This window comes from Saccostrea echinata, unplaced genomic scaffold (assembly GCF_033153115.1).
Source record: "Saccostrea echinata isolate AGI-Se365-2 ecotype Australia unplaced genomic scaffold, CSIRO_AGI_Sech_v1 ptg000022l, whole genome shotgun sequence".
In the NCBI taxonomy this organism is placed as follows: Eukaryota; Metazoa; Mollusca; class Bivalvia; order Ostreida; family Ostreidae; genus Saccostrea; species Saccostrea echinata.
The window spans coordinates 6,609,199-6,636,444 of NW_026889771.1; the positions used below are offsets into that span (position 1 = coordinate 6,609,199).

The window sequence follows — 27,246 nt, forward strand, 5'->3', positions numbered from 1 at the left end:
TCCTTTGAATGGGAAAAGATAAGGGTTTCATATTTCACATGTATATTACCTTTGACAGACCTTTCGAACGTACGATGAATTTTCCCCTTAACCTTGTGCTTTGATTAAGGTTCATTGATACTCTGATAAGAGAGATAACTCTTAATGACATAAATGTCTATTATTCCTTTATAGATTTGCCAAGTTGAAGTGTCTTTTTTGTCCAATTTTGCCCCGCAAGCTATTCTACAATTGTTTGTATTTTACTTAAAAAATACATTTCTTTTGGAAAATCATTAAGGATCAAGCAACATTTCACATATGAGTGAGCAGAGGGTTTATGAACCTTAACCTTGGTCATAACTTTTAAATGAGAAAAGATATAGGGCTTTCATATTTCAACCTGTGACAAGACGTTTCCAAACATACTATGATTTTTGACCACGTGACCTTGAAGTTTGACCTACTTTTCCAAAATTGTAATAAACTTTTACCTTGGTCATATCTTTTGAATAAGAAAGGACAGGGCTTTCATATTTCACATGTACACTACTTGTGACAAGACCTTTCTAAGCATACTATGATTTTTGACCCTGTGACCTCGAAATTTGACATACTTTCCAAAAATCTAAATAAACTGTAGCTGTGGTCATAATTTTTGAATGAAAATAGATAGGCCTTTCATTTTTCAAATGTACATACCTGTGAGACGACCGATTTTTAACCATGTGACCTTGAAGTTTGACCTACTTTTTCAAAATGTTAATAAACTTTTACATTGGTCAAAGCTTTTGAAGGAGAAAGGACAGGGTTTTCATATTTCACATGTATATTCCTGTGACAAGATGTTTCCAAACATACTATGATTTTTGACCCCTTGACCTTGAGGTTTGACTACTTTTCCAAAAAAAATTAAACCTTGGTCATTACTTTTGAATGAGAAAAAGACGGAGCTTTCATATTTCTCATGTACATAACCTGTGACAAGACCTTTCCAAACATACTATGATTTCTGACCCCGTGACCTTGGCAAACTTTTCAAGAATTTTAACCATAGTTATAACTTCTGAATGAGAAAATACAGGACTTTCATATTTGACATGCGCATTACATATGACAAACGTTTCCAAACGTCCATGTTTTTGACCCCTTGACCTTGACTTTATAAAGTTTGAAGTATTTTTCATTTTTTTTTTTACATTGGTGATAACTTTTGAATGAGAGATGAAAGTTTATATTTGACAAGTGCATTACCTGTGTCAAAAAGATTCCGAATGTGATATGATATATGACCCCGTGACCTTGACTTAATTAGAAAAAAATAACACTGGTATTTACTTTTGAATGAGAGATGATAGAGTGTTCATGTTTGACAAATGTTTTACCTGTGTCAAAAAGTTTCCGAGTGTGCTATGATATTCGACCCATGACTTTGAAGTTTGACCTTACTTTCAAACATTTTATCATTGCTGCTAACTTTTGAAGGAGCGAAGACCATTCATATTTGACACGTGCATTACCTATGACAAGCACTGCTAATTTACTATGATAGTTAACCCAAGACCTTGGCCTTGAGGTTTGACTTAATTTAAAAAAAATTAACATTGCTGATAACTTTTGATTGAGAGCAGATATAGGGTATTTACATTTGACATGTGCTTAACCTATTTGGAGACCTTTTCCAATGTACTCTGGTTTTTGACCTCGTGACCTTGAAGTTTCACATAATTTTTTTTTAAATTAATTTTACATTGGTAATATTTTTTGAATGAGAGAAGACAAGGCTTTCATCTTTTTACGTGTACATTACATATGGAAACACCTTTCAGAAAGATATATCATTTTTGACTTCATGACATCGACCTCGAATTTGACCTTCATATTAAAGATTTTAACTTTGACCATCAAGAAGATGGGCGTGTTTGGCGTGTGATCTGCAGGAATCATGTGTACGAAACATTTATAGTTTAAATGTCCACGATTTGGTCGGCTGACCACAGCTGGACAGGCTTTACATATATAGCTACGCACATAGGAAAATGTTATATTTGATTTGAAATAACATGTCAAATTGTAATATTTAGGTCCGCTTATCTTAATAATCAAACTTTAACATAGTAATGTTTCATATAAATAATAAACACCTACAAGATAATAAGGGTATAGTTAAATGCAATTACAAGTACATGTGTATATTAAAGCATTAGTAGGTTGGAAGAATTGCTTTCGCTCTCGGTGCAATAGAACCAGAATTTATCCATTTTAAAATAAATCGGTACAAACAAATTAAACTGACAAAAGAATTGATTACTTGCATTAAAAAAATATTAACGCTCCATGTGAGGATCGAACCAAAAATTTTCGTCTCCATTGCACTGGACGGGTAACGCATATTACTGAGCTATCATCGCTACACATTCAACTTGGCTTTTAAAACGACAATGAAGCACCGCATTTACACATTGGAATTCTTTGGGGGAAAAGTTCATTTTTTATGGTCTCTGGGTCTTCTCTCCATTTTTTACAAATGATTTTTTGTTTCTTTGAATTAGAATGCAAACAAATAACATTTGAAAATCATGGAGAGATGACCCAGAGATAGCAAATTTTTAGAAAAACGTGTTTAAAAATGTGACATTTTGTACCAAATGAATCATCTAGCCTATTTTCAGATTATTTTTTAGCAAATCAAAATAAATTTCGGGAAAATATTTCCCTTTCCGATTTCACAGGAACCCAAATGTTCAAAAGAATGCTAAAATTTCGTGTGACAGATCAATAAATTTTTCATTTTTCAAGTGCGCCCAGATTCCTGCCGAATGCCAATCAAAAGCGCCCTCGTTCTTTGTTCCAGAGGAGACAAGGCTTTCATTTTTTTATTTTCACATTTGCATTACTTGTGACAAGGCAGTTTCTAGTATGATATTTGACCTCATGACCTCGATATTGAAGTTTGATGCAGTTTTGAGAAACTATATTTTTGCCATAAGTATTATTAAGGTATTCAATGTATAATGAAGGGATTTTGAAGAATTTTGAATCATTTTAAACTAGATAAAATTGCATTGCTAGATAACGATGAAAGTGAAATGAACCAAATTCACATGACTGATAACATATAAGAAGCTGGTCATTCTGCACTTTTAAAGTTTTTAAAGAGTTATCTGCCCTTGATGCAAAGAAGAAAATTTTAATTTCGTCAAAATATCTGTGGTAAATGATTAATTTTATTTCATATTTTAATAATGAGAGAGTGTATGCATATTTTCCCCAAAAGCTTTTTATGAAATTCAAAATACTTTTTACAATATTCTAATAACTCATGCATTGCCCATAGACTTCAATGTAAAATTCAAGGTGCAATTAATTCGACAGTAATAAAATTTTTTTAAATTTCTTGGAGTATTTTTATTTCACACCACCATCAAAATGATACCATAATTACAAATATAGGACCATTCATTTATTAGATACAAAATATGGTCGTTATACATTGAATACCTTAATTCAATAATTTATGTCATTTTGTACGATGCAACGACAAAACAGGATACACAAACAAAACAGTTACAATACGCCATAGAAAATTGCATCCTAACCACTATGACACCGAAGGCGGGTGACCACAATTCTTTGAATTTGCTTGATTACCTTAAGAGGGCTGAGAGGTCATGTTAATCTTTAGATTATTGTAAACTCATGAGAAAAAAATCTCTGTATAAAAAAATATAGGAAATTGCATACAATATTATAGCTGGAACATGTAGTTAAGTTGTCTTTATCAGAGTGTGAATTTTTTTTATAAAAGGTTAGATTAAGGATAAACATTGTATTTAGAATTTTTCAATTGTAATACTTTATGAATGTATTATAGAAAAAAAAGTTAGACCTCTGAGGTACGGAACAAGTGGGGGGGGGGGGTCCCAAAGTACTCATATCATTCATTGAGTCGTTTTATCTGTAATGACAGAATATTATTCACGCAACAGATTTAAACACTTCATTGGGGGAATGACTGATTGCAAAGGACAACCAAGAAATGACTGGATGTAAAGGTTAACCGCAAGATGAACGGATGTAAAGGACAGCCATGGCACATGATGTCTCGATGTGAAGGACAGCCACAAGATGACAGGATATAAAGGACAGCCACGTGATTACTGGATGTAAAGGTCTGGGTGTAAAGGACAGCCACAAGGAGACTGGAGGTAGAGGACAGCCATAAGGAGACTGGAATTAAAGGACAGCCACAAGGTGACTGGATGCAAGACAGTCACCGGGTGAATATATGTAAAGGACAGCCACGAGATGTCTGGGTGTAAAGGACAGCCACAAGATGTCTGGATGTAAAGGACAGCCACAAAATGCCTGGGTATAAAGGACAGCCACAAGATTTCTAGGTGTTATGGACAGCCACAAGATGTCTGGATGTAAACAACAGCCACAAGATGTCTAGATGTAAAAAAAAAAAAAACCAGCCACAAGATGCCTGGGTGTAAAGGACAGCCACAAGATGTCTGGATGTAAAGGACAGCCACAAGGTGACTGGATGTAAAGGACAGCCACAAGGTGTCTGGGTGTATTTAGGACAGTCACAAGAAGACTGGAAGTAAAGGACAGCCAGCCACAAGATGTCTGGGTGTAAAGGACAACCACAAGGCAGAGTTGTGGAAAACTGTCGGTCATGCCGGCAAAACCGGTTAAAAATGCTTGTGACCGGTAAAAATGTCAACGATGTCGGTCCAAATGACCGGCCCTTTTTTGGTTCAAGTTTTATTTTTCCTATTATTATTGGTGCAGTTTCCAGCCCAATTATCGTATGAATATAAAGTACGATTGCGTAATACTTCTTCTTTACACGAGATCGAGGCTAATAATTCCCCAATGCATAAATGTTTCAATAAAATTACGTTTACTGTGCTGAATTAGTATTGTCATCTGCCCAAAAGCGGTAAGTCTAGTACGTATTGTTATAAATGCAAAACTGAAAACGGACGAAGACTTTGAAATGGAAACGTAATGTTATATAATTATTAATAAAATAGATGTGTAATGAAGAAATACATGTTATATTTTTTGTGTGTTTGATTTTTGTTTGTTTGTTTTTTTGTTTGTTTGTTTTTTTTTGTATGTTTTTTGTTGTTTTTTTTTTTTTGTTTTTGTAATTTGCGACTTGAGATTTCGGACTGGCAAAAATCTCTTCGGACTGACTTATTTTGTCTTCTTGCCAGTCCAAATGACTGGCTATCTGAAAAAGTTTTCCACAACTCTGCAAGGTGACTAGATGTAAAAACAGCCACAAGCTGAATGGATGTAAAGGACAGCCACAAGGTGTCTGGATGGAAAGGACAGCCACAAGATGTCTGGATGTAAAGGATTACCACTAAATGCTCAGGGTTACTACTTTCAATATGGACCTCTATTCAGAAGGAACTTTTCCTCAATGTCAAGTGATCCTTATTGTGTCACATGCATACACTTGGCTACATCAGTGCACATACTTATTATTGCAGTAGATTTAACTTTTAAGTGTACTTGCAACTTTTAGAATCTTTCACGTTTCAATCTGTGAATTGTGATGATAGCCATAAAAAATTGAGTTTCTGCATTTTGAGATACCTGAATTTGAATTACCCATAAAAGGATATCACATTATGTACCTGTACTTTATCTGTTTTCATTTGTTTCTTAGATTTTTACACATAGGAACTTTGCTTTGTAAAAGAAATGTTTATTTTATAGTGAATCTTAAAAAAAGTGATTTTTTTTTTTCATTTTTTTTTTCAATGTAATCTTCCATAGTCATATATAAAAGGTGTACCGGTAACTAAAAAGTGATTCGTTTCAGATCTGGTATTGATCAGTTTCTAAACGTTGATCTCTGTAATGTAAGTGTGTTCTTAAACAAATTGACAATTTAAATCCAAATTTTTGAGAAGGCAAAGGTAGTATTCCTCCCTGTGTGTCCCCATCTACATGTATTGCAGATATAGTTATGAAGAGTTTTCTCACAATGAGGAATAGATATCTAGGCACAACTGAACATGATTTTAAACAAAGGCACAAAACGGTACTGTATATCTGTACTTAATATGTTTTAATAAATTTTACAACTGTTTTCTGAAGAAATTTGCAAATTTAATGATCTTTACACACCAAATAATTCAGCAAACAAATTAGCACATATTATTTTTGGCTGATGATGACAAAATATTTTATATACTGTCCATAAACTGAGAGAGTTTGAGAATGTCAGCCACTTCTTTGATGGACTCTTTATTCTTGCCAAGCTCTTCATGTCTGAATTCAACCTTGTGAACAGTCACCTTTCCATTGCAGTACTGAAAATATGATGAAGAGGAAAATGTAATGTGCATATGAATACATGTATATACATTCACATATGCAAATATTTTTCTTTTTATAAAGGTATTTACCAGTATATGAATTTAAAATTAATTTTGGATAACATGCATTTTGTCAACCAACTTTGATTTCAAAGATCCACATGATTCCACTACAGTCAAACCTCGTTATCTCGAACTAAGTGGGACTAAGAAAAAACTTCCAGATATCCGAGGATTTGAGATATCCAGGGTAAAATACTTAAAGAATAAGTAGTTAGGACTTTGAAATCACTTTGACATATCCAAGGTATTCGAGATATCTGTGTTTGATATACAGAAGTTCAACTGTATTATGGAAATAACCAGCTCATCAAGTTAACATTTCAATTTTTATTTTTAAATTTTAGACAATTATTGCACATTGGTTGCAAATGTAAAAATAGAGTATCATTTTAAATACACTGTACCTACTGGGATATACAAATCGGTATGCAGGAACATAGTATTGGGCGGTGCACATTTTTTCTGAACACAATGTTTTTACTGTTAAGCTAGAATTTTTTTTCTTTTTAGATTTCTGAGGCAAATTGTTACATATTTTCTAGCTGTCCCCTTTCCCTTTCAAAAAATGATGCTATGTGCCTGTTATGGGTTGGCACATGATCAAGTTCCATTAAGCACAAGGGTTAAATTAAAGATTAAGAGAACAGAGCTCACAGAATGGTAACAATTCAGCATTGTTATACATAGCTCTGGCAAATTTTTCCACAAGAAAATGAGTATACTAAGTTCTTAAAACAAAAAACAAAAAAACCCCTACCTCATTCCATTTGTAGTCATTATACAATTGACAAAATTTAAACTCCGAATTTTGAGGTCTTATGAGAATGACATCACACTGTACAGATGGGGACTGGTTGTGCATGGCATTCAGGGCCCTCTTGTGGTAGTTCTGTATGGTGTATGAAGCATCAGGAGCACTGGTCACCAGGCCTGCATCCATCACAGCATGGACTGTTTGTCTCAGCTTTTCATGCAAGGAAGTCTCCATTTGGTAATTCTGTAAGTGATATTCATTTTGCTAACAAAATTATATAGGCAAGAAACCTCTGCAGTTTTTAGTACATTAATAAATTATCATCAAATTTTGATTCATTTGTAATTACATACCACTGCCATAAGGACTGCTACAATTCTTTCTAAGACAAAAAATATCTTAACAATTTATCTTAATACAAGTAAAAAGATTACATTTTTTGCTGGCTACTTACATATGTGTCCAGTCCAACAAGTTGATGGAAGCTCCTTAGTATGACATCATCACACAGACTGGCACTTAGGTCCCTCTGTTCCCTCAATGGCTGTCCACACAGACTGGGCAGTATCTCAGGACTGCTGTCTATAGCCACTATCTTACAAACAGCAGCCTTCCAGCAAGACTTGACCATCTGTGCAATGTGTAAAGCCAACAGAGAACCATAGGACACACCAACAAGGAAGCATCCCTTCTCCAAAAGAGGAGCCAATTTCTGCAAAACAATTCAATTATTTCTCTATGTGTTGAAATGATAAAAATTTTGTATGATTTAAACTACTATTGAGATAATTCCAACTGATGCATCTGGAGTGTTTTCTACCGCAGTATAGAATCCTGCCATTGCTTTCACGGACACCAAAGGAGTTGTAGGGGTACACTGAACACCATACAGTGGATTGTCTAAGAACTGACCAAGTGTTTTCCATGACCCAAATGAACCTTTCAAGAAAGACCAACAAATATCTTATCAACATCAATTTTTGAAGGAAAAATGACCTTTCTGGGACATTCATATGACACTGACTTACCATCTAAGCCATGTAGGATGATAATGGAGGTTTTGTCCTGTTGTCCTGGAGATAGCTGAACAGTGCAATCCATGGGAATGCTGAATGAACTTGACTCCTCTAGCTTTATATCTATATTTGAATTCTCCTCCTTGACCTCATTAAGGTTGACATCAGTCTCTTGTTTACCCCCCCTCTTGGCCTCTGACATCACCTGGAGTTTTTGGATGGTGAGTTTTCTGATATTTGGGAGAGACAGGTCAATGTTGTACTGATTCTCCATGATTTGTTTGATTTCTACTCCCATTAATGAATCCATACCAAGATCTAGAAGTGTAGACTCTGGTCTCAAAGCTGCAAGACCTTGTAGACCTGAAGTAGAAAAGAACATCACCTTCACACATAACAAATCTATGAGCTACTTTTTTTGGATACTTCTTAAATGCTTATCCTATATCATTTTCTTTACTTAATCTTTCTGTTCAACAAAGAAAGAAGCAACTCTACCCAAGACTTTCATAACAGACTCCATTAATGTTCGTTCGGATTGCTTTTCCTGTGCTCCTGCTTTCATGGCCACTGGAGCTGGAACAAAACTGGATACCACTGGTTTAGACTGGCAGAGGAACTGGTCAAGGGAATCCAGACATGAGGACAATCTCTGGGGTAGGGTCCCTCCAACAGCTGTTACCTTGGTCCCAAACTTCTCCACTGCCACACCCACATCTCCTATCACACCCCACTGAATAGCTAGTGCTGTAATTGACAGAAACATGACGGCACTTAGTTGTCTTTGTAAATGATATTAATAATTGCAGCAAACAGATCAATAGCAGTATAAAGAACACATAACTCAGGAATATTTCCAATTCCTTTGTTCTTTGAAATTTAAAGTAATTTTATAACAAATTAATGCATCTTCTAGCTTACCTGGAAATCCATTTGCTTGTCTCTGTTCACAGATCCTCTCCATAAATGAGTTGGCATAACCATAATTTGCCTGCCCAGCATTCCCTCTACCACTGGTCACTGAGGAGAACACAACAAACCAATCCAGATCCTTACATAGAGTTCTGCTCCAGTTGTCCAGATGGACAATACCCAGAACCTTTGGATCAAGGACATCTTTGAAATTTTCATTGGTCTGGTTTTCAAGCATACCATCCCTCAACACCTGATGAAAACAAAATTTGTAAATTCCACAGCAGTCTGCCCACATACCTCATTTTTAAGGTCAGCATTTTCAATTTTAATTCATGAGTTAATTACTAACATGTGTGAACATTTGCTACTGACTTACCATTGCCAGGTGGAATATTCCACCCACAGGTCCTTGTTTCATGGTCTCCTCTATCAGGGAGCGACAGCCTCCTTCTGATGTCATGTCTTCAGTTGACACATACACCTTGATTCCCTGCTCCTTCAGAAGCTTTACCTTTCTTGCCTGGTACCCATTTCTGATTCCAGATCTGGATGTTAGAACCAGTTTTCTGGCTCCTTTATCTACTAACCAGTTGGCCAGCTCCAAACCAAAACCTCCCAGTCCTCCAGTAATTATGTAGATTTTGTTAGGATTACATCTAGCTTTGCTTTGTACTGGTTTTACTGTTGGGTTCACAGGCTTGTCAACTTGGTCTTTCTCATCCCGGATCTAATGTAAGTATTTCCAAAAAAATTGACCCTGAAAATCTGCATTTTTAATAAAATCTTGAAATATAACGAAAAAAGCCATTATGGAATAAGTATCTTTTAAAATATTTCTCAATATGCTGTACTGTGTTCATTCTTTACTAAAAATTAATTAACTTTATTAAATGCAGCACCTTAATAACAGTTTTAGAATGATATCCCTTCATTGATTCCAGATCTGCCATAGCTCTCTGTATGTCATCACTGTTAAAGCATTTGTGAGGGATTGGCTTATATGCTCCTGACTTTATTCCATTAGAAAAGTGTTCCCATATCACTTCAAAATCATCCATTTTTATTTTTTCTAAGTTCAATCTATTGCACTCCATAGCATCAACTATTCTGACCACATCTACAAAGAAGACAATTGCACTGGAATCTTGAAGCTTAATTAAATTCATGTGGAGATGAACAATAAAGATTTGTTTTAAATAAAAGAAGACCACAAATTTATAAAGATCATTTGAGCATACGAAGTCAGATTTATGAATGAGTTAGACACATCTTACTTTTCTGCATAGTGTTTTGAGCAAAATCCATCACTTTTCCTCCAGAGGACAAAATGCTGACATCAACAGATAAGGATCTGTCCAATACCGTGTTCATCACAAGATCTACACCTAGTCAAGAGAGAAAAAATAACCAGGTCATTCAGGGACTTGACATGAGCCTTTTTTTAATAATATTGACACTTTGTTATTGATTTTGAGCAAAGCATCTTAAAATCAGTCCAATTTAATTGTGAAGTAAACATGAAGTTTACATGTTGAGATATAATAAATTTTTTTTTTGCTGCATGAAATGTGAACAATTTTTACTGAACTAAAAATTTCTTCCCTTAATCCTTATTCACCTATATATTGAAAGAGCACTTTTTGGAGTTTTTGGGTTACTGCATAACCGAAATATGCAATAGCTTTTATTATTAATAATCCTAATACTTTGGCCTTGACCTATGTTCAAGAGAAATCAACATCAATATATATCAACAATATATTATCTTGTCTTTGACATTGACCTTTGATAAAGTAACTCTAAAATTTATAGGTGTCTTTCCATGGCATTCCCCTTCCATATATAGTAAATTTGAAGCTTAAGCTTAAAACATTAGTTTTTTGCATCACAAGGCCATAGCAATGATTTTGGCCTGTGACCTTAACCTCTGACCAAACAATACCAAAATCTATAGGTGTTTTGTATTACTATTCTTCATAAGGTCTGTAGGTAAAAAGATGATTGAGTTAATGTGTGTTGTTAAAGGTGCATGGACACAGATTTGAAGTTTATATTTTCTCAAATTTTCTGTATAATATCACCACTTATATGTTGCTATAGCATTTCACACGAAAATAAAATTAAAAACTTATTTAATCTGGAAATTATTGAAACTACGAATTTCGGGAGGCATTTGATTAATACATCCTTGCACTTTCACAATTTTTAACTTTATCCTTAATACTTAAGAAAAGTAGCAATTTTGTTGTGTATTAATGAATAATATTACATCTATAATCCAGAAAATTCAGAGTAAAAAAGAGCAAAAGCAAAACCCACTCACTTAAGTATTGTCAGCCCGTGTTCAGTGTTGTGTAGTTGTGCACATTGAATACACCCGTGAAATGTAAACTGTTTTTGTAAACAGGGCACGAGCTCTGTTGTTGTTAATGTTTACGTTTCACTGGGTGTGTTCAATTGTTAAACTCTGCAACACCATGCACTGAGCACGGACTGACAATACTGGTGAGAGGATTTTGCTTTCTACATTTCTACTCTGAAATTTCTGCATTATAGATATAATATTATTCATTAATACACAACAAAATTGCTACTTTTCTAAAATAATAAGGATAAAGTTAAAATTTGTGAAAGTGCAAGGATGTGTCTATCAAACGCGTCCAGAAATTCTAAGTTTCAATAACTTCCAGATAAAATAAGATTTTTATCAAATTTTCGTATGAAATGCTAGAGCAACATATAAGTCATGAAATTATAAAGAAAATTTGAGTAAATATTAACTTCAAATCTGTGTCGAAGCACCTTTAATAAAAATTACCATGACTTTTGACCCTTGCGCAAGTAACCTACTAAACTGTAGGTGTCTTTATCCTTCACCTAGGTACAGTAAAACTTGTCTAATCCGGACACCACTGGTTCTAAAGAAATTGGACTGATTAGGCAACATTCCAGATTAGACAGCATCCTAAACAATTGAATTTACTGAAAGGGACATAACGCTTCCATCAGTATATATTAGACAAGATTTCAGATTATACTACATCCAGATTAGACAAGTTTCACTGTAGTAAATATGAAGTTGGTAAATTGAAAATTACTCAATTATCACAACACATAAAAAATGTGGATGGATGGCAAGATGGACAAACAAAGTGATTAATATAAGGCACTGCCATATTCATATTATGGGACCCTACCTTGTTTATTTCATTTAAGGATATTTTGCATAAATTTTTAAATTAAAAAAAAAAATGTTTGAATTCAAACATTTGTAATAAGACACCAAAGGAACATACCTCCAAAATGAAGTCTCTATCTCTGCACAATATTTTGTGTTTTCAAAATGTTGAGAAAAAACAAATTGTTTAGCGACTTTATTACCTTGCCCGTCAGTGAGCCTTAAGATATCAAACTCAGGCATGGAATGTTCATCTACAACAACCACTTGGCTCGGATTCAGTTTCGTAAAAAAGGTCTGGATGTATTTTTTCTTTTCTGCTGTGGGGACAGTAACGAAAACATCACAATTCAAATTGCAGGCCACTGACAGAGCAGCTATACCAATATCAGTCTGTCCATCACAGATTAACACTCGTGATCCTGCAGAAACGTTTCCTTCCAAGATCAGAGCCTTGATAGCTATCCCATAAGCCCATAATGTACAGGAAGCCTCTTGCAAAGACCAATCTTCTGGTACATCAGCTAAAAACTTTTTCTTTACAACTGCAACTGTTGCCACTGCCTGAAAATATTGCATATATTCTAAACTTGAGAGGATAAATCTAATAAGTTTGCCTGAACAAATAAATAAAACATGCTCCTACATGTACCTCAAAATACCTTTTAGCAAAAGTAGAAGTTTTTCAATGCATTTGACCAACTTGTCTATTATTAATTCCCTTGAGAAACTTTATCACAAATATAAATGTAGTCAATGCCTACTGGATGGTGTAGCCCAATGACCCTTCGTCCACTGCTGGCGATTCCTGCGAACTCGCTTCCCAGTCCTGGTCCTCTTTGGTTTTTGTATTGATCCTCTGTGTTCAGTGAAGCATAAAACACCTGGCACACCTCTGTCTCTTCTGTCTTGTTCTCTGGCTGCATTGGCAGCTCTCTCCACACAAAGCCCTTGCCAGACTGGGCTTGTGTCAAAAAACACCTATCACTCTTTTTGGGCACCCAATTTTCATTTGTGACTATAATGAAGATGAACATTAAAATAAGTTGCCAAAATACAGTTTTTAAAAATATAAGCACACTTTATATAAACACAATAGAGAAGGCTTTTCATTGTATTCACTACTTTACCTGGAACATGTCTATAAGAACCCCATTTTCCTTTTCTCATTATGTTCATTACCAAATCTTTACTCCTCAATTTCTCTGGCACCTTAGTAAGAGTTGAACTGTGATCCATGTTGTAAATGCACCTAATCATCATAAAATACATGCAAATAATAGTGTTTACAATATAAAAAAAAAAATAAATTCCTTCAAACCTCTTCATTGACGTGTACTTACCGCACTCTCTCCCCTCCTGGCTCTTTCCTCAGACAGTTGACCATTCCCACAATGCCAGAAGGCTCCAGTGAATCAGTAGTCAGCCATAAATTAAATCCACAGGATTTCTCTTGAATGGCTGCTACTTCTTCTTTCAGACTGCTAAGCCATGAGCTATGTGAGCCACTTACCGATAAAAATTTTCCCTCAACATCTTGACACGTCTTTCTGAGCAAGAAAGTGGTAATCAACAGACAATCACTCTTTTTAGCAACAAGACAAAAACCACTCTTCTCAAACAATTTCTCCCACTCTGTCTCAGACATGTATTGTGGTTCCCCTACAGGTTCTTTGGAGGTAGAATTAATGATGTCCAAAGTCTTTGGCAAAATTGCATTGTGGGTAATTTCAGTAAGCAATAGAAAGCCATTTTCTTTTATCACTTGATGAAGATTTGCTACTGCCTTTTCCACATTTTTCTGTTCATGCAAAATATCACTGACAATTACCAAATCATATTCCTCCTCTTTCACATGTTTCTCTCCAATATCCCACTGAATTGAATCAATCTCTGATGAGGTAATTTCAGACTCAATAATACTTTTCACTGAAGCACTAGCCACTGTGTAGCTGTAGTGTAGACCAGGGGAAACCTTCAGGTAATTCAGTACTTGTTTGTAAAGTCCTGCTTCAGCAATCTGTACCTCTAGAACTTTCAGATGATTTGCTGAGTTTTCTATTGCTACGTCAATGCATGTCTTCAAAGATCTTGCTTGCAAGTGATTTGACAATAGTCTGTCATTTAACAGATCAACTTTAAATGCAGAGAGAATATTCTTAACATTTGTCATAAATTTATCATTTTGGTCCACAGAATTCACCTTCAGTAATGTCTGTAGTAAAACACAGTTCTTCTTCTTCCTGAAAAACTGAATGTCTTCTTCCCTTTGCTTGATATCTACTTCCTTTGACTCTTCATTGCAGGAAGACAGAAAAGAATACTCCTGTGTCAACAATCCTTGATTTTGTAACTTCTTCAGCACCTGTTTCACTTGATCAACACAGAGTTGACAATATCTCTGCAGACTTGTCGAGACTAAGGCATCAGAACCCTCCTCTACGTACGGTACAAAAACATGCTCCTCTAGGACTGGGGGTTCACAGACCTTCCTGGAAGGTGCCCTCCTGGTGATCAAGCCCTGCATTTCTACTCCTCCAGAAACTGTGGTATCAGCATACTTATAAACTTTCACCAATACTCCTGAAAAGTTTTTCCAAGATGGTGATCAAAATTAACACATTCAAGTTTACTATTTGTTGTTTTTTCAAAACTAATTAAATAATGATTAATTCACTTTTTCTCTCTCAATGATCCCTCTCTAGCTAGATATTGAACTAATCTATTTACCACTTTTGTTTCCAGTAATGGGCAGGACTTTATTCTTGTGTTGCACTGGGTTGATCGACAAATACTTTACCCCAGTGGGGAGGATCAAATGATTCCCTGGCTGACTCAAAAGACTCATCTGCATGATGCTGTCAAGGAAAGCCACCCAGTTATTCTCCCATAACAGGTGCCCTTCTTCTCCTTCAATAAATTATGTATAAATAATAATGCAGACCTACATGTAACAAATATCTACCATCCACGCTTTTCAAAATCTTCATAATCAAAATATGCTATAAAACAACTACACAGTTAAACATATCTTATAGTGATCATGGTTATAATGAATTGACGGATAAAGCGATGTGATTTTCATTCCCTGTGGCTGTAAAATATATTGTTAACTTTACATAACGAATTATGCTTATAATGAAGCAAAATCGTTCATCCCTCTCACTTCAGCATGTTTTACTGTAATTGAAAACTGAATAAACAAAGAAAAGATAGAAATCAAAATATTTTACCATTTACTGTGGCTTTGAGTATTCCACAAAACTTGGGTCCATATTCATACCCTCTAAGTTTAAACTCCCTGTAGACTTCCTCCAATGTTAGTTCTGGGGTAACATTTTTTGTCTGTTTACTTGGTGACAGTACATACTCTGTTTCATCACTCAGTGTTGTAAGGGGCTTATAAGGGGTCTCCACCACCCCACTGGCCACCAAGGTCCCTCCCTCACAAACCTCAAACTCCCCAGTAGAAGGTATTAAAGAGACTGTAAACTTAATCACACCTATTAAGAGAAAAAACAATATTCTCTGGATGTATCTGGATTTTGAAATTTCATTAGGGTCCCTGTGCATCCTACACAACAAGGGAACAAACTGAAAATTTTAGTGTTAAGAAGTAATACCTATACATACCTATGGTAGGAAGAACAGTAGCCCTGTGTATACTGAAATTCTTAAACTCCACAGACATTCTATCATAGAGCAGTCCCTTTGATTTAGCCAGGATCTTCCAGCCCAGTACCAGATATCCTGTGGCTGGAAACAGAGCCCTGCCATCAATACAGTGATCCAACAGGAAGTGGTCTCTACTCTCGGTTGAGATGTCAATTTCAAATACAGCCTCTGTTTGCCGACCAGACTGCCCACTGAGAAAGTCCTCTGGCTGAGGAATCTGCCAGGAGGTGGAATGATCCCATCTGATGTAGGAAGAAAGGTTTGGGGTGTTTGAGGGGACAGGGAAGGTGGGAGGTTTAAACATCCCAAGAGGGTTGATGTTGATGCCACAGTTAAAGCACCTGCAAAGAATGACACAATCATTCTAAAAATTGTTTAACCATTATCAAAATTTTAGGCAATTTATAAAAAAAACTTTCATTTTTATCTTCAATCTCACCTCCCAATGTTAGACAAAAAGAAATCCAAATTATCCTCATGGTCTTTCTTCATAAGAGGTATGACTGTGCACTTTGACCCCAGCGACCTCTTCAGTACAGCTTGCAGCAGACAGTGAGGAGCTATCTCCAGGACAACAGCGCCATCTGGAATGTGTTTCAAAGCTTCCTGGAATAACACTGGGTGTGTCACATTGTTGGCAATGTACTCAGCAGATGACATCTGAGCAAGATCTGAAGACCACTCAGATTCTGGAATGGATGAACTTATCCACTTCTTGCTCCTCTTCTTTGGCACTATTACCTATATTCATTATACAACATCATATAGTTTTGTATTGAATTACAGTTAGACCTTTGTATCTTGAACTCTGAGGAACTGACCAAAACAAACTTGGAGATATGTTGATGTTTGGTACAATGAAGCTGAAACTCAAACTCAAATTTACATGCAGTAGTACCAATTAAACTCTCCTGACATATCCCTGGTATTCAACATATCAGTTTTCCAGATACAGACGTTCAACTTTAAAAGTTTCACATATATGTTGTCAAGCTAGAGCTCTGAAGGTTTTTTTTAAAATTCATTTTTGATATGATGGTGAAAACTTTTACATCCATTACCTTTTATGAAGAACTAAAATTACTACCTCTTTCAGTCTTTCTGTTATCAATGGAGCAACTTTCTCCATGAAGTAGGAGTGGAAAGCTACCCCAGAGCTGTTGACTTCCCTGGCAAACACCTCTCTTTCCTTCAAGCTCTTGACAAAATCATGCACATCCTTCAGTGGTCCAGAAATGGTGACCGTGTGCTCAGTGTTGTGACAAGCAGGAACCACTCCACAGGGACACTGCTCCTTGGCTTCTTTCCAAGTGAGACCTGTGAAGGTAATATTGCAAACAGCTGAGTGTGATATTCTGACAGGGGCTGACAAATCCCATTGCCCGACGCCCGGGGCTAGTGAATTTTAGAGGCGGACAAGTGAATTTTTAACAAGCGCTTGTCCGTGGGCAATTGACTTTAAAAAAAAATCAATCAATAAATATTTTTAAAAACGTATAGTTTTACACGAAATCGAAATTATTTTGTTGTAAGAGTTTTCTTCCTTTGCTTGTCACACTTCGTATGTGAACCAATTTAATTGTGTCATCATGTCATTACAAGTTTTTAGTACATGTATTTGTACTTAATTGAAAGAGACAAGTTGGCATTGGAGAAATGGAGAACGTTTTGACAGTTATGTGGTAGAAAACGATCAAAAGCTGATGATAACTACATTGTCCATAACTACCATCTAGGCATACATGTACCAAGTATGAAAAAAGAAAAACAACGGTCGGAAACAATTATTTTTAACAAATAGCAGGTATCATGACTTTAGCTGATATATGATAGTGACACATATTGTACGTCTCTATATGAGTGGAAAATTCTTGAACAGGACATAAAACAACATACAATCAATCAATCAACAGATTGTATGGTACTTAGTACAAATTTACTGGCAGGTGGTTTTAAATGTCGCCAATATTCAAAACAACACATTCCAAGTTGCAAAATTGTTCGTTTTGGTAACAAATCAATTCATAATGATGAATATAAAGTGCTGGATAGTACACAACAATAAAAGAATTAAAGGAAGTAGTTTTGTTGTTTTAAATGAAATCGAAATTATTTTGTCATAAGTGTTATCTTTAATTTATAGTTTACGGTGGGGCAAGTAAAAAATGAAGTAGGGCAAGTGAAATTTGACCATGCACTTGCCCGTGGGCAAGTGCTTTAAAAATCTATTTGTCAGCCTCTGATTCTGAGGAGTAAAAATTCCTTATTTTTAGGTCACCTGAGTCACTCGTGATCAACTGCTTTCTGTTTTGTCTGTCATTGTGTGTCATTTGTCATCAGCCGTCCGCTGAACATTTTCAGCTTCTTATACAGAACAGTGCATCAAATTCCAACCAATTTTGGTATATGGCATTTATGGGTAAAGGCGAACACAAATTAAGAATTTTGCTTATCATAACCATGCACTTATGGATCCTTTACAGGGTTATACCATACTCAGATGACCATAATGGCCCGTAGGTCTCTTCCTTCATTATTTTCATTCTGAACACTCGTTACAATGACAGATACAGTCCAGAAGACAGTGCAAGTTAGATTATTTTTTCATGAGATTAAGTATTACAATTGTAGTGGAAAGAAGTCGCATATTTAACATTTAAATCCAAATTTCATCTCCCACCTTCCCTCTCTGCCATCTCCAAGCAACCCCATTACCAACAGCTGCCTCAGTTTCCCCACCCCACAACAAGCTTAATACATTATGGAGCTTAAATCTTACCAACTGCTGCCATTCCACCTGTGGGGAGGTCTGACTCCAAAATACACCTCCCTCTCCAGTAAGCAGCTAGCAAAGTCTCCTCGGCAGTGAGGGACCCATCAGCATAACCACACCCCAGCTCCCCCACAGAGTGACCCACTATTCCATCTGGCTCCAAACCAATGCTTCTCAACATGTCCACAATGGCTATCTTTTAAAAGACTGCATTTTTCAACAATGGTAAAAAAAACAGTTCCTTCTTTACATCATTTTGCCAAAGTCAAATTCAAAAAACTTTCCATATTCTATAGTTGAGACACGACTCAACCCTAAATTCCAGAAAGCAATCTGCCTTGTCTAAACAAGCATTCATTGACTTTATACTGTAGATTCCTAATTATAGGCAAGGAATTTATTATTGCATTACTTTGGGTGAAGAACAACTTGCAAAATAAAATTACTTTCACTTATATTTTGCTGAGATATGGTACAGTGTATATTTAAACTCTTGATCAACAGTTCCCTTATGAATTAATGTTCTCATCATTTTGACATCTACTAGTCACTTTGCAATATCAAGTACTCGTATAATATACACCTATTTACTGGCTATGAGGACAATAGCAAGTTTATCGTTCCCCAAGACAGCAACTATTGATATCAGTAAATAATTGCTGTCGAGGGGAACGATAAACTTGCTATTGTCCGAATAGTCAGTAAATAAGTGTTTTATTATACCAAAGCAGTCTTTACTTGTGTTACGTCACAATCTGTATAAAACCAGAAGAGTTCCGAGATGAAAAGTGAGGGAAACAGAATGCTGCCGGTGAATAGTTTAATGACTATTTCACCAGGGGCAAATAGCACAAAAACTATTCCACGGTAGGGGCTGTTTGGAAAATATAGCATGTTTATTCGTAATATTTTTATATAGAAAAAATCACAGAGGTATAATATAACAAGGATATTCAACAGTACATGCATTAATTAAAGAGAATTTATCATTTTATTAGTATGAGACTAAACATCATTCATAAAATAGTTTTTCTGTGCTTTGTGTGGTGAATGTTTATATATAAAATTATACCAAAGGAAATCTTAATGTTTAATTTACCTGGATGGAAGTGATCCCAAGAAAAGAATTCAGACATTTGTCATAGATACTATCTCCACCTTTCATGATGACGTCATAGAGAGATACTCCGTGACGTTGTAGAATGGAGTCACAATTCATAATAGACTGCTTGAAGATATTCATTTGCATCATTTTTCTCCCCATTGAGGGCCACTGTGATCCCATACCAGAGAAAATGTACCAGAGTGGTCTGTTTGTGTCCAAACACTTCTGTGATGACGAAAAAAAAAAATATCTAAGGATTTCTTCACACCAGTCTATATAATTTAATGTCATCAGGGACAATTAATAGTCTTAAAAATGTTAAATAGAAGACAGAAAATGTAACGTAAAGAAATTCAGCAAAAATTTATACAATCATTATCTATATCAGCTAGAATTAAATTTAAAGAATACACAACTTGTAAGAGATTTATTTTTGTCAACTATATTTCTCTTCTGATCATTCTAAAGGCTTTATTCATAGAGCCCCTAAATAAGCCTTTAACTTGGTCACTCACAGTTCAATGCGATACACTTTTTAGACTTCTAGTGTACATTTATCCTGCATTGTCACTTTGAAATACTTTATAACTAACATGCTTCTGCCAGTAAAAAAAAAATAACCACAGAAATGTGACATCAACTTTTAGGTCAGTGCAATGCAAACAAACAGATGTAAAATGCAATAAAATGTAAACAAATTAAGATTATCAACACTCGTCATCCATTCCTTTAAAAGCAGCCAGAAAACAATTCAAATACGAAGGGTATAACCTAGTGCTGATAATGGAGATAGAAAAACTAGTATGGGTATTTACAAGTCATGTTCAGCTCTACGCTTCATTCCACATTGGATAAGTTATTCCGGATCAACTTAACCTATATTATCTTAACCCACAATCCTTGTCAAGTCCACCGCATTTCTTAATGCTTTACTATAATATGAAGTTGACTTCACTGTCATTCTGTTTTAACACACAATATGATTATGAGTTAATTTAATTAGGGCTGGGTATTGGTTGAAGTTTTTGTATTGCAATATATTGTGATATTTGGAACTGTATTGCAATATTTTTAATAACAGTTAAAATGCTCTTTTCTTATTTTATTAACCTCCATTTATAAGCAAAGTGTATAAAACTTTTATAAATACGTTGTAGCCAAAAAGTTCTAGTTGATTTCACTATAGTTTGGTAAGGAAATGCAACCATACAACAGAAACCTTTACCGTTTGGTACTGTCTGGCATGATTGAAAATGTTTGACATCTTAAATTTCATATTTTTCTTCATCTGATCAATCTAAAGCCAAATCGTTTTGCCGGTATATCGGTACTGGAAAAACGTATCGCAATACAATATTTTTTGTTAATGAATTGCAATATACCTGAATATCAATATTATTGCGCAGCCCTAAATTTAATGCAGTGTGCATGCTAAGTGAATTTAATTCATATTTACCTGAACAGGTAAATTCTGTACTTTGGAGTCCCCTTAAAATTAAATCGGAAGTTTTTATTTCCTTACCTGTACTTCTTGACATTTCAGCATTGAATTCAGTATGGTGAAACCTCTGAACTGATGCTGGACTGGAGGAGATTTGGAATTCTCATTCAGCAGGCTATGAAGAGCTAAATTTGCCAAGTTTTTTTCTATGTGTCCTAATATTGATCTAATTCCATGTTCTGTAGTAGCAGAAAAAACAGCCAACCTTTTCTCCCTTGATTTTTCAACATGAGAGGGATTTTGCGTAAAGTCGAGTATGCAGTGACCATTCAAATGTCCCATTCCATAACAGTTGACACCTACAATTGCAGGTGACCATCTAGTTCTCTCAGTGAGGTAATTTATTTGTCCATCTGAGAGAGCTGGAATTAAAATGCTAGGGGAGTTGACATGAAGATTCGCAGGCATCATCCCATCTTGAGCTGCTAGCAACACTTTGAGAATAGAGACTAGGCCTAAAGTAAAAGGAAACTTAGATGCAGAAAAACAGTGGTGAAATTCATTTAGGGAAATAGAATATTTTCTCCCCAAATTATGACTTTTATACCTCATTAAGAATGCCAAACATAATGAAACAATGCACAGAGCTTGTTGAAAAACAAAGCTAGTCCTAAAGTTCAATTTTTTTTTCAGGATTAAGACAAACATTTTTAAAAATTTAAAAGATGTTTCAACCCTGGTAAAAAGAGTTCATCTGGTGTTAATACACTGCATGATTCTAAATATTTCAAAACTACTATAAAAATTTCTAATTTCATACGTAAAATTAAACGAACAAATTTTAAGTACAACTGTACTTTACCTGATGCAGTTTCTGTGTCTCCGACATTTGTCTTGACAGAACCAATCATCAGAGGTTTTTCCCTGTTTCTGCAGAATATGTCTGCTACACTGTTCACTTCCTGTGCATCCGCCTTAATATTACAACTGCCATTGATTTCAACGTAGCTCACTTTAGTTGGATCAACGTTAGCTTTTTCATAAACTTCCTTTAAAAGCTTCGTCTCCTCTTCGTGTGATGGGTAATATGGTTCTTCAAGAAAATGAAGTCTGAATATGACAGTTTGATGTTAATTCAGCCAACTAAATTGAAATTAGAATACTTTAGCAGACATCCATTAAAAACACAATGACTCAATTCTCATTAATCTGTCACCTTTTGTAATTTAGAATCATGGGGGTGTAATGAATTTGAAGAATTATTTTGCATCTTTAGGGAAACAGAGTTACCGTTTGTTTGTACCATAAATTTATCACTGTTTTTAAAAAAAAAAACCCAGAGTTACCATTCTTGGGAATTAATCATTTAGCTTCTCAAGAAGCGGTAGCAAATTCAGAACATCTAATTTTTAATTAGATTGACGTTAACCCAAGACTAAATATACCTGTGCTTGAATCAAATTGAAATGGCAGCATACCAATCTGACTCGGTCTTGATACTCTGAGAAGAATTTAAAAGAATTGTCTTTACTTTTTAAAAAAAAAAATATCATATTCCTTTGAAAAACTTTTTACTCAACTTGTGGCCCCACCCTAGCACAGGGGCTAGTAGTTCTTGGGGGAAAAAAACTATCAAATCAGTTCCTTTCCTGTTTTTATCATTGAGTAAGTACCCTCTCTCCTTGGAAAGAAACACAACCCTTCATTTGAATAAAAAAAATTCCCTTAGTCACCCAAGGATGTTTTATGCCAATTCAGTTTGGTAGGAATTAAACCGAAGACCTCCAAAATATTTATAAAAAAATTAAGATATATACAGATAAACACACTATAGAAAAGAGTTCAATCAGAAAAGTTCACATGAGCCTTTGGCTCAGGTGAGTTCAAAATAAATGAAACACCCACTTTTCATGGAGGAACATTTGAGGCATCTTAAGGTGGAGTAGATTCTTTTGGCAGACCTGCGCTTCTGAAGCAACATGACAACCACCCCATCACTTCTATTTGTACCACAACCTGAGGAGAAATTAACAAAAAAATTTATCTTGCATATTAAAAAATTAGGTAACATCATTAAAAGAGTATGGATTGAGACAGTGACAGAAACTATGAGGCTTAAATCTGCAACAAAAAAAATCTTTGGAATTCTTTAAATTCATATCTTATAAAAGTATAAAAGATATTTAAATTAAAGAACTTTTGGGATATTGCTAATAACTAGACTCTTAACTCTTTTAATTAAAACAAACTTTTGCCTTAAACTTCATTTTTTTTTTTAAAATATCATAAAATTCCCATTTCACCGGTACTTACTGTTGGCATCACAACAACAGCATCTTCCATCAGGAGACAACAAGTCTAGCATCATCAACTGGAAGGAAGTGGCCACTTTCATACACAGATTACAGGCTCCAACAACAGCGGCATCACACTGACCCTGTTGTATGCTTGCGAGAGCCCTATCTAGTGCCAAAAAACTGGTTCCACTTCCATTTCTGAAGGCATAACTAGGACCTGAAATTCAATATACCTCAAATATGACTGCACATCCAATGCATACCAAAGGACGTACATATTCAAAGTTAAAAGACCTCAAAATTCTACAAATTTACCTTTCAAGTCAAAAGCATAAGAAATCCTGTTGGCAAGCATGCTGGAACTGGATCCTATGGGAGCATAAGCATTGACATGATCTGGATCACTGACATATGCTTCCAATGCTTCAGACAGTCCACATCCAATGAAAACAGCTGTGTTAGAACCCCTCATCACTTCAGTACTCACTCCTAAACATGGGAACAATTTAATTTTTATTTCATTTTTTTATACCTAGGTTCATTCTTTTTACTAAATCATTTACAATTCAAGTTTTTACTTATTTAAACAAATTTAGGAATGAAGTGATAGAAAGTACTTAGACTCTGTTGGAATGTATTAAAATGAACTTTTCTATTTCAATAATGCCAGTTTAATTGTGAAAACTAATACATGTAATAAACTCACATTTTTATGCCCCTGTATCAAAGATTCGGGGGTACATAGTTTTTGCCCTGTCCGTCCATCTGTCTGTCTGTTTGTCCACAAAAACTTTAACTTGCCCATAACTTTTGATTGGTTTAAACTATGGATTTCATCTTTCACGTGTATTTCTTGTGACAAGATTTTTCTTTGGGTATCACCATATTTGACCTTTTGATCTTGACCTTGGAATTTGACCCAATTTTGCAAAATTTTACCAAACTTTAACCTTGGCCATAACTTTTGAACTATTGGGTCTAGGGCTTTCATACTTCACAAGTGTAATCCTTGTGACAAAACCTTTCTTTGGATAACAACAACTTTGACCCTTTGACCTTGGAGTTTGACCTACTTTTGAATACTTTTAACCTTGGCCATAACTTTTGAATGGTTGGTGCTAGGGCTTTCATACTTCACATGTGTAATCCGTGTGACAAGACTTTTCTTTGGATACCAACAATTTGACCCTTTGACCTTGGAGTTTGACCTACTTTTGGCAAACTTTAACCTTGGCCATAACTTTTGAATGGTTGGTGCTAGGGCTTTCATACTTCACATGTGTAATCCTTGTGACAAGACCTTTCTTTGGATACCAACAACTTTGACCCTTTGACCTTGGAGTTTGACCTACTTTTGGAAAAATTTAACCTTGGTCATAACTTTTGAACGATTAGTGCTTCGGCATTCATATTTCACCTGTATATTTCTTGGGAGAAGGCCTTTCCTTGGGCACCATTAATTTTGACCATTTGACCTTGACCTTGATGTTTGACATACTTTTGAAATAACTTCAACCTTTTCCATATCTACAATGGTTGCTGCTAGGGCTCTCATATTTCACAGGTTTATTCCTTGAGACAAGACCTTACTTTGGGTACCAACATATTTGATTTGCATTTGAGAAAGTTTAACCATCGCTATAAGTTGCCATACGGGGGCATCAGTGTTTCACAAACACATCTTGTTTTTTAAGTTTTAAATTTTGTAGCTATACATATGTACATATATTGCCAATAGATATATTATTAACTGAATTTATTTGATCCTGCAAATGGTACATTCTCTTTTAATTAGCATTTATAAGATTATCTTACCAGCATCAACAAATGCTTCATATGTAATCTCCAGCAACATCCTTAACTGGGGGTCCATAACATTAGCCAGTTTGGGAGGGATTCCAAAAAACCCAGCATCAAATCTGGTCAAATCTCTGATGGTGCCACCAAATGGAGGAGCTGTGTTGTGGTTTAAAATTAAAACAGTACCCCTGAACTTTCATGTCTTCAATAGGTACTGAGATACTGTGATATGATTCAAATGGCAGAAATAAACTGTGTAAATTATCTAGAATTAGTAAGGGGTAATTTTTTTTTTATCAGACTGTTCCAAAAGAAACCCTTGGGTAACAATGCTCAGTCACCCTATCAAAGGTTGAAAAAAAAATCAGGAAAGCCTTTCCCTATGAATTGTGTTTCTACAATTGGGCTAACTCAATTCTCATTAACTCACAGATATTTTGGGCCAATTTTAGTTTGGTTTCAAACTCTGGTTCAGCAAAAGCCAAAAAAGACAAGTTTTCAGGCTGAAAATCTCACTTGAGGGTACAACTCAGGTGACCTATTTACATGTTTGTAAGGTGTCCCTGTCGTGCATGCTAAGCAATTTTCTGCCAAAAAAGTACCAAATACATACAAATAATAAAGAAATATCTGGTGCATTTTTTTTTATTTAGCTGCAAATCTTGAATTTCTCCTGCATCTTTATTAAGCTATAAAGAACAGTTTGACTTTACTAAAACATATTAAATGTTTAATTTAAAAAATGAGAGTAGACTTAAATCTGTTCCTTGAATTAACTTAGAACATTCTACATATATTCTGTCAACAAAGTAAGACTCTGAATATCCTGAATGAAATGCTAATGTAAGAGAAAACCTTTTCGAATAGCCAAATAAAGCAATAATTTATTATTAAGCGCAATGTTTATATATGCATTATACCAATATCTTCTGCATTCCTTGTGTGGGTGACCATATTCTGTCCTTTTATCAGATTATTTCGGAATTCCTCCACATTATCCGACTCGGGGAGGCGACAGGAGACCCCCGAAATCACGATCGAGTCCCCCTCCTCCTCCATGCTTATAAGTTACCTCGTTGTTATAAGATTCTCTGAAAGTAATGACAGAATATATTCTGAAATTCTTAAATAAAATAATTGGGTCCATGGATGCCGGCTATTTCGGACTACCCGTAGACATAGCGTTATAAAACTAATAGACACTGTGCAAAATAATCAAGTTTTAGAAAAAAATTGTGATTTGGTCTTTTCTTCGAAAGGATTTTATGCATATTCTTAAGATCAGTGCTATATAATTGAAATTAAAAACTATAATTATTTTTTTTATCATGAAATACACTTACCTTCCATAAGCAACTGAGTAGTCTAATTTAGCCGGGAAATCACTCGTGCGTGAATACGTCTGCTACCCATTCTGTGAGGTGCCATCTGGGGGCTTTTTACCGTTTGGGATTGTAAGAGTCTTGTTGACCCGCGATGACAAAATATATTTGACATTGATTCTTGAGTCGAAGATTGGTTGGTCTGTGAAAGAAAAAAATGTAAGTAGTCAAAATAACTGATTTAGTGAATAGAGAATTAAGGACCCTCTATACACCGATGAAAAATGTTTTTTGGACTTTGAGAAAATTGTATAGCGTAAAGGAGGTTATTTTGAAATTAATTAACCCATTTTTAATATAGGGAGCTTGCCTTTTTTATTAAGGAAAAATCTTCAAAGACAATGAAGTAATAATGAAGAAAAATTGCCTTTGCTTACTCAAATGGATAAAATACATGTAAATAAAGTTTTCAAATGCTCTATTTTGGTCTAATAAAATGTTTAGAATACTTGGATTTATTTCAAATTATGTAATACAGTTCAGATTACAATTTATTCTATCCATATCAAATGGTGGGTCAG

General features: G+C 35.1%; 1 protein-coding gene across 1 annotated transcript; it reads right to left on the reverse strand.

The window, feature by feature from the left end:
* Nucleotides 1-6,059: 6,059 nt before the first annotated feature.
* On the reverse strand, nucleotides 6,060-26,739 carry LOC133190309 (fatty acid synthase-like). Its single transcript, XM_061325853.1, has 29 exons — nucleotides 26,687-26,739; nucleotides 26,264-26,434; nucleotides 25,359-25,499; nucleotides 23,859-24,032; nucleotides 23,560-23,760; nucleotides 23,152-23,262; nucleotides 22,109-22,339; nucleotides 21,328-21,761; nucleotides 19,800-20,030; nucleotides 18,707-18,896; nucleotides 17,015-17,244; nucleotides 16,367-16,668; nucleotides 15,886-16,268; nucleotides 15,486-15,755; nucleotides 14,983-15,162; nucleotides 13,596-14,835; nucleotides 13,383-13,504; nucleotides 13,017-13,270; nucleotides 12,456-12,816; nucleotides 10,349-10,459; nucleotides 9,974-10,191; nucleotides 9,451-9,801; nucleotides 9,081-9,324; nucleotides 8,658-8,906; nucleotides 8,172-8,522; nucleotides 7,964-8,082; nucleotides 7,598-7,855; nucleotides 7,147-7,386; nucleotides 6,060-6,320 (listed from the first exon to the last, which is right to left on the reverse strand). The coding sequence occupies exons 2-29, from the start codon at nucleotides 26,400-26,402 to the stop codon at nucleotides 6,195-6,197; spliced, it is 7,461 nt and encodes a 2,486-aa protein (XP_061181837.1). The 5' UTR covers nucleotides 26,403-26,434; nucleotides 26,687-26,739; the 3' UTR covers nucleotides 6,060-6,194.
* Nucleotides 26,740-27,246: the final 507 nt, after the last annotated feature.

What these genes read in the sequence shown, in the direction of transcription:
- LOC133190309 (XM_061325853.1), bottom strand. Translation starts at nt 26,402, where the DNA reads ATGGAGGAGGAGGGGGACTCGATCGTGATTTCGGGGGTCTCCTGTCGC. An exon ending in TTATGCTTTTGACTTGAAAG is followed by an intron (nt 23,761 to 23,858) that starts GTAAATTTGTAG and finishes ATTGAATTTCAG; the next exon opens with GTCCTAGTTATGCCTTCAGA. An exon ending in TGAAATGTCAAGAAGTACAG is followed by an intron (nt 20,031 to 21,327) that starts GTAAGGAAATAA and finishes TCGTCATCACAG; the next exon opens with AAGTGTTTGGACACAAACAG.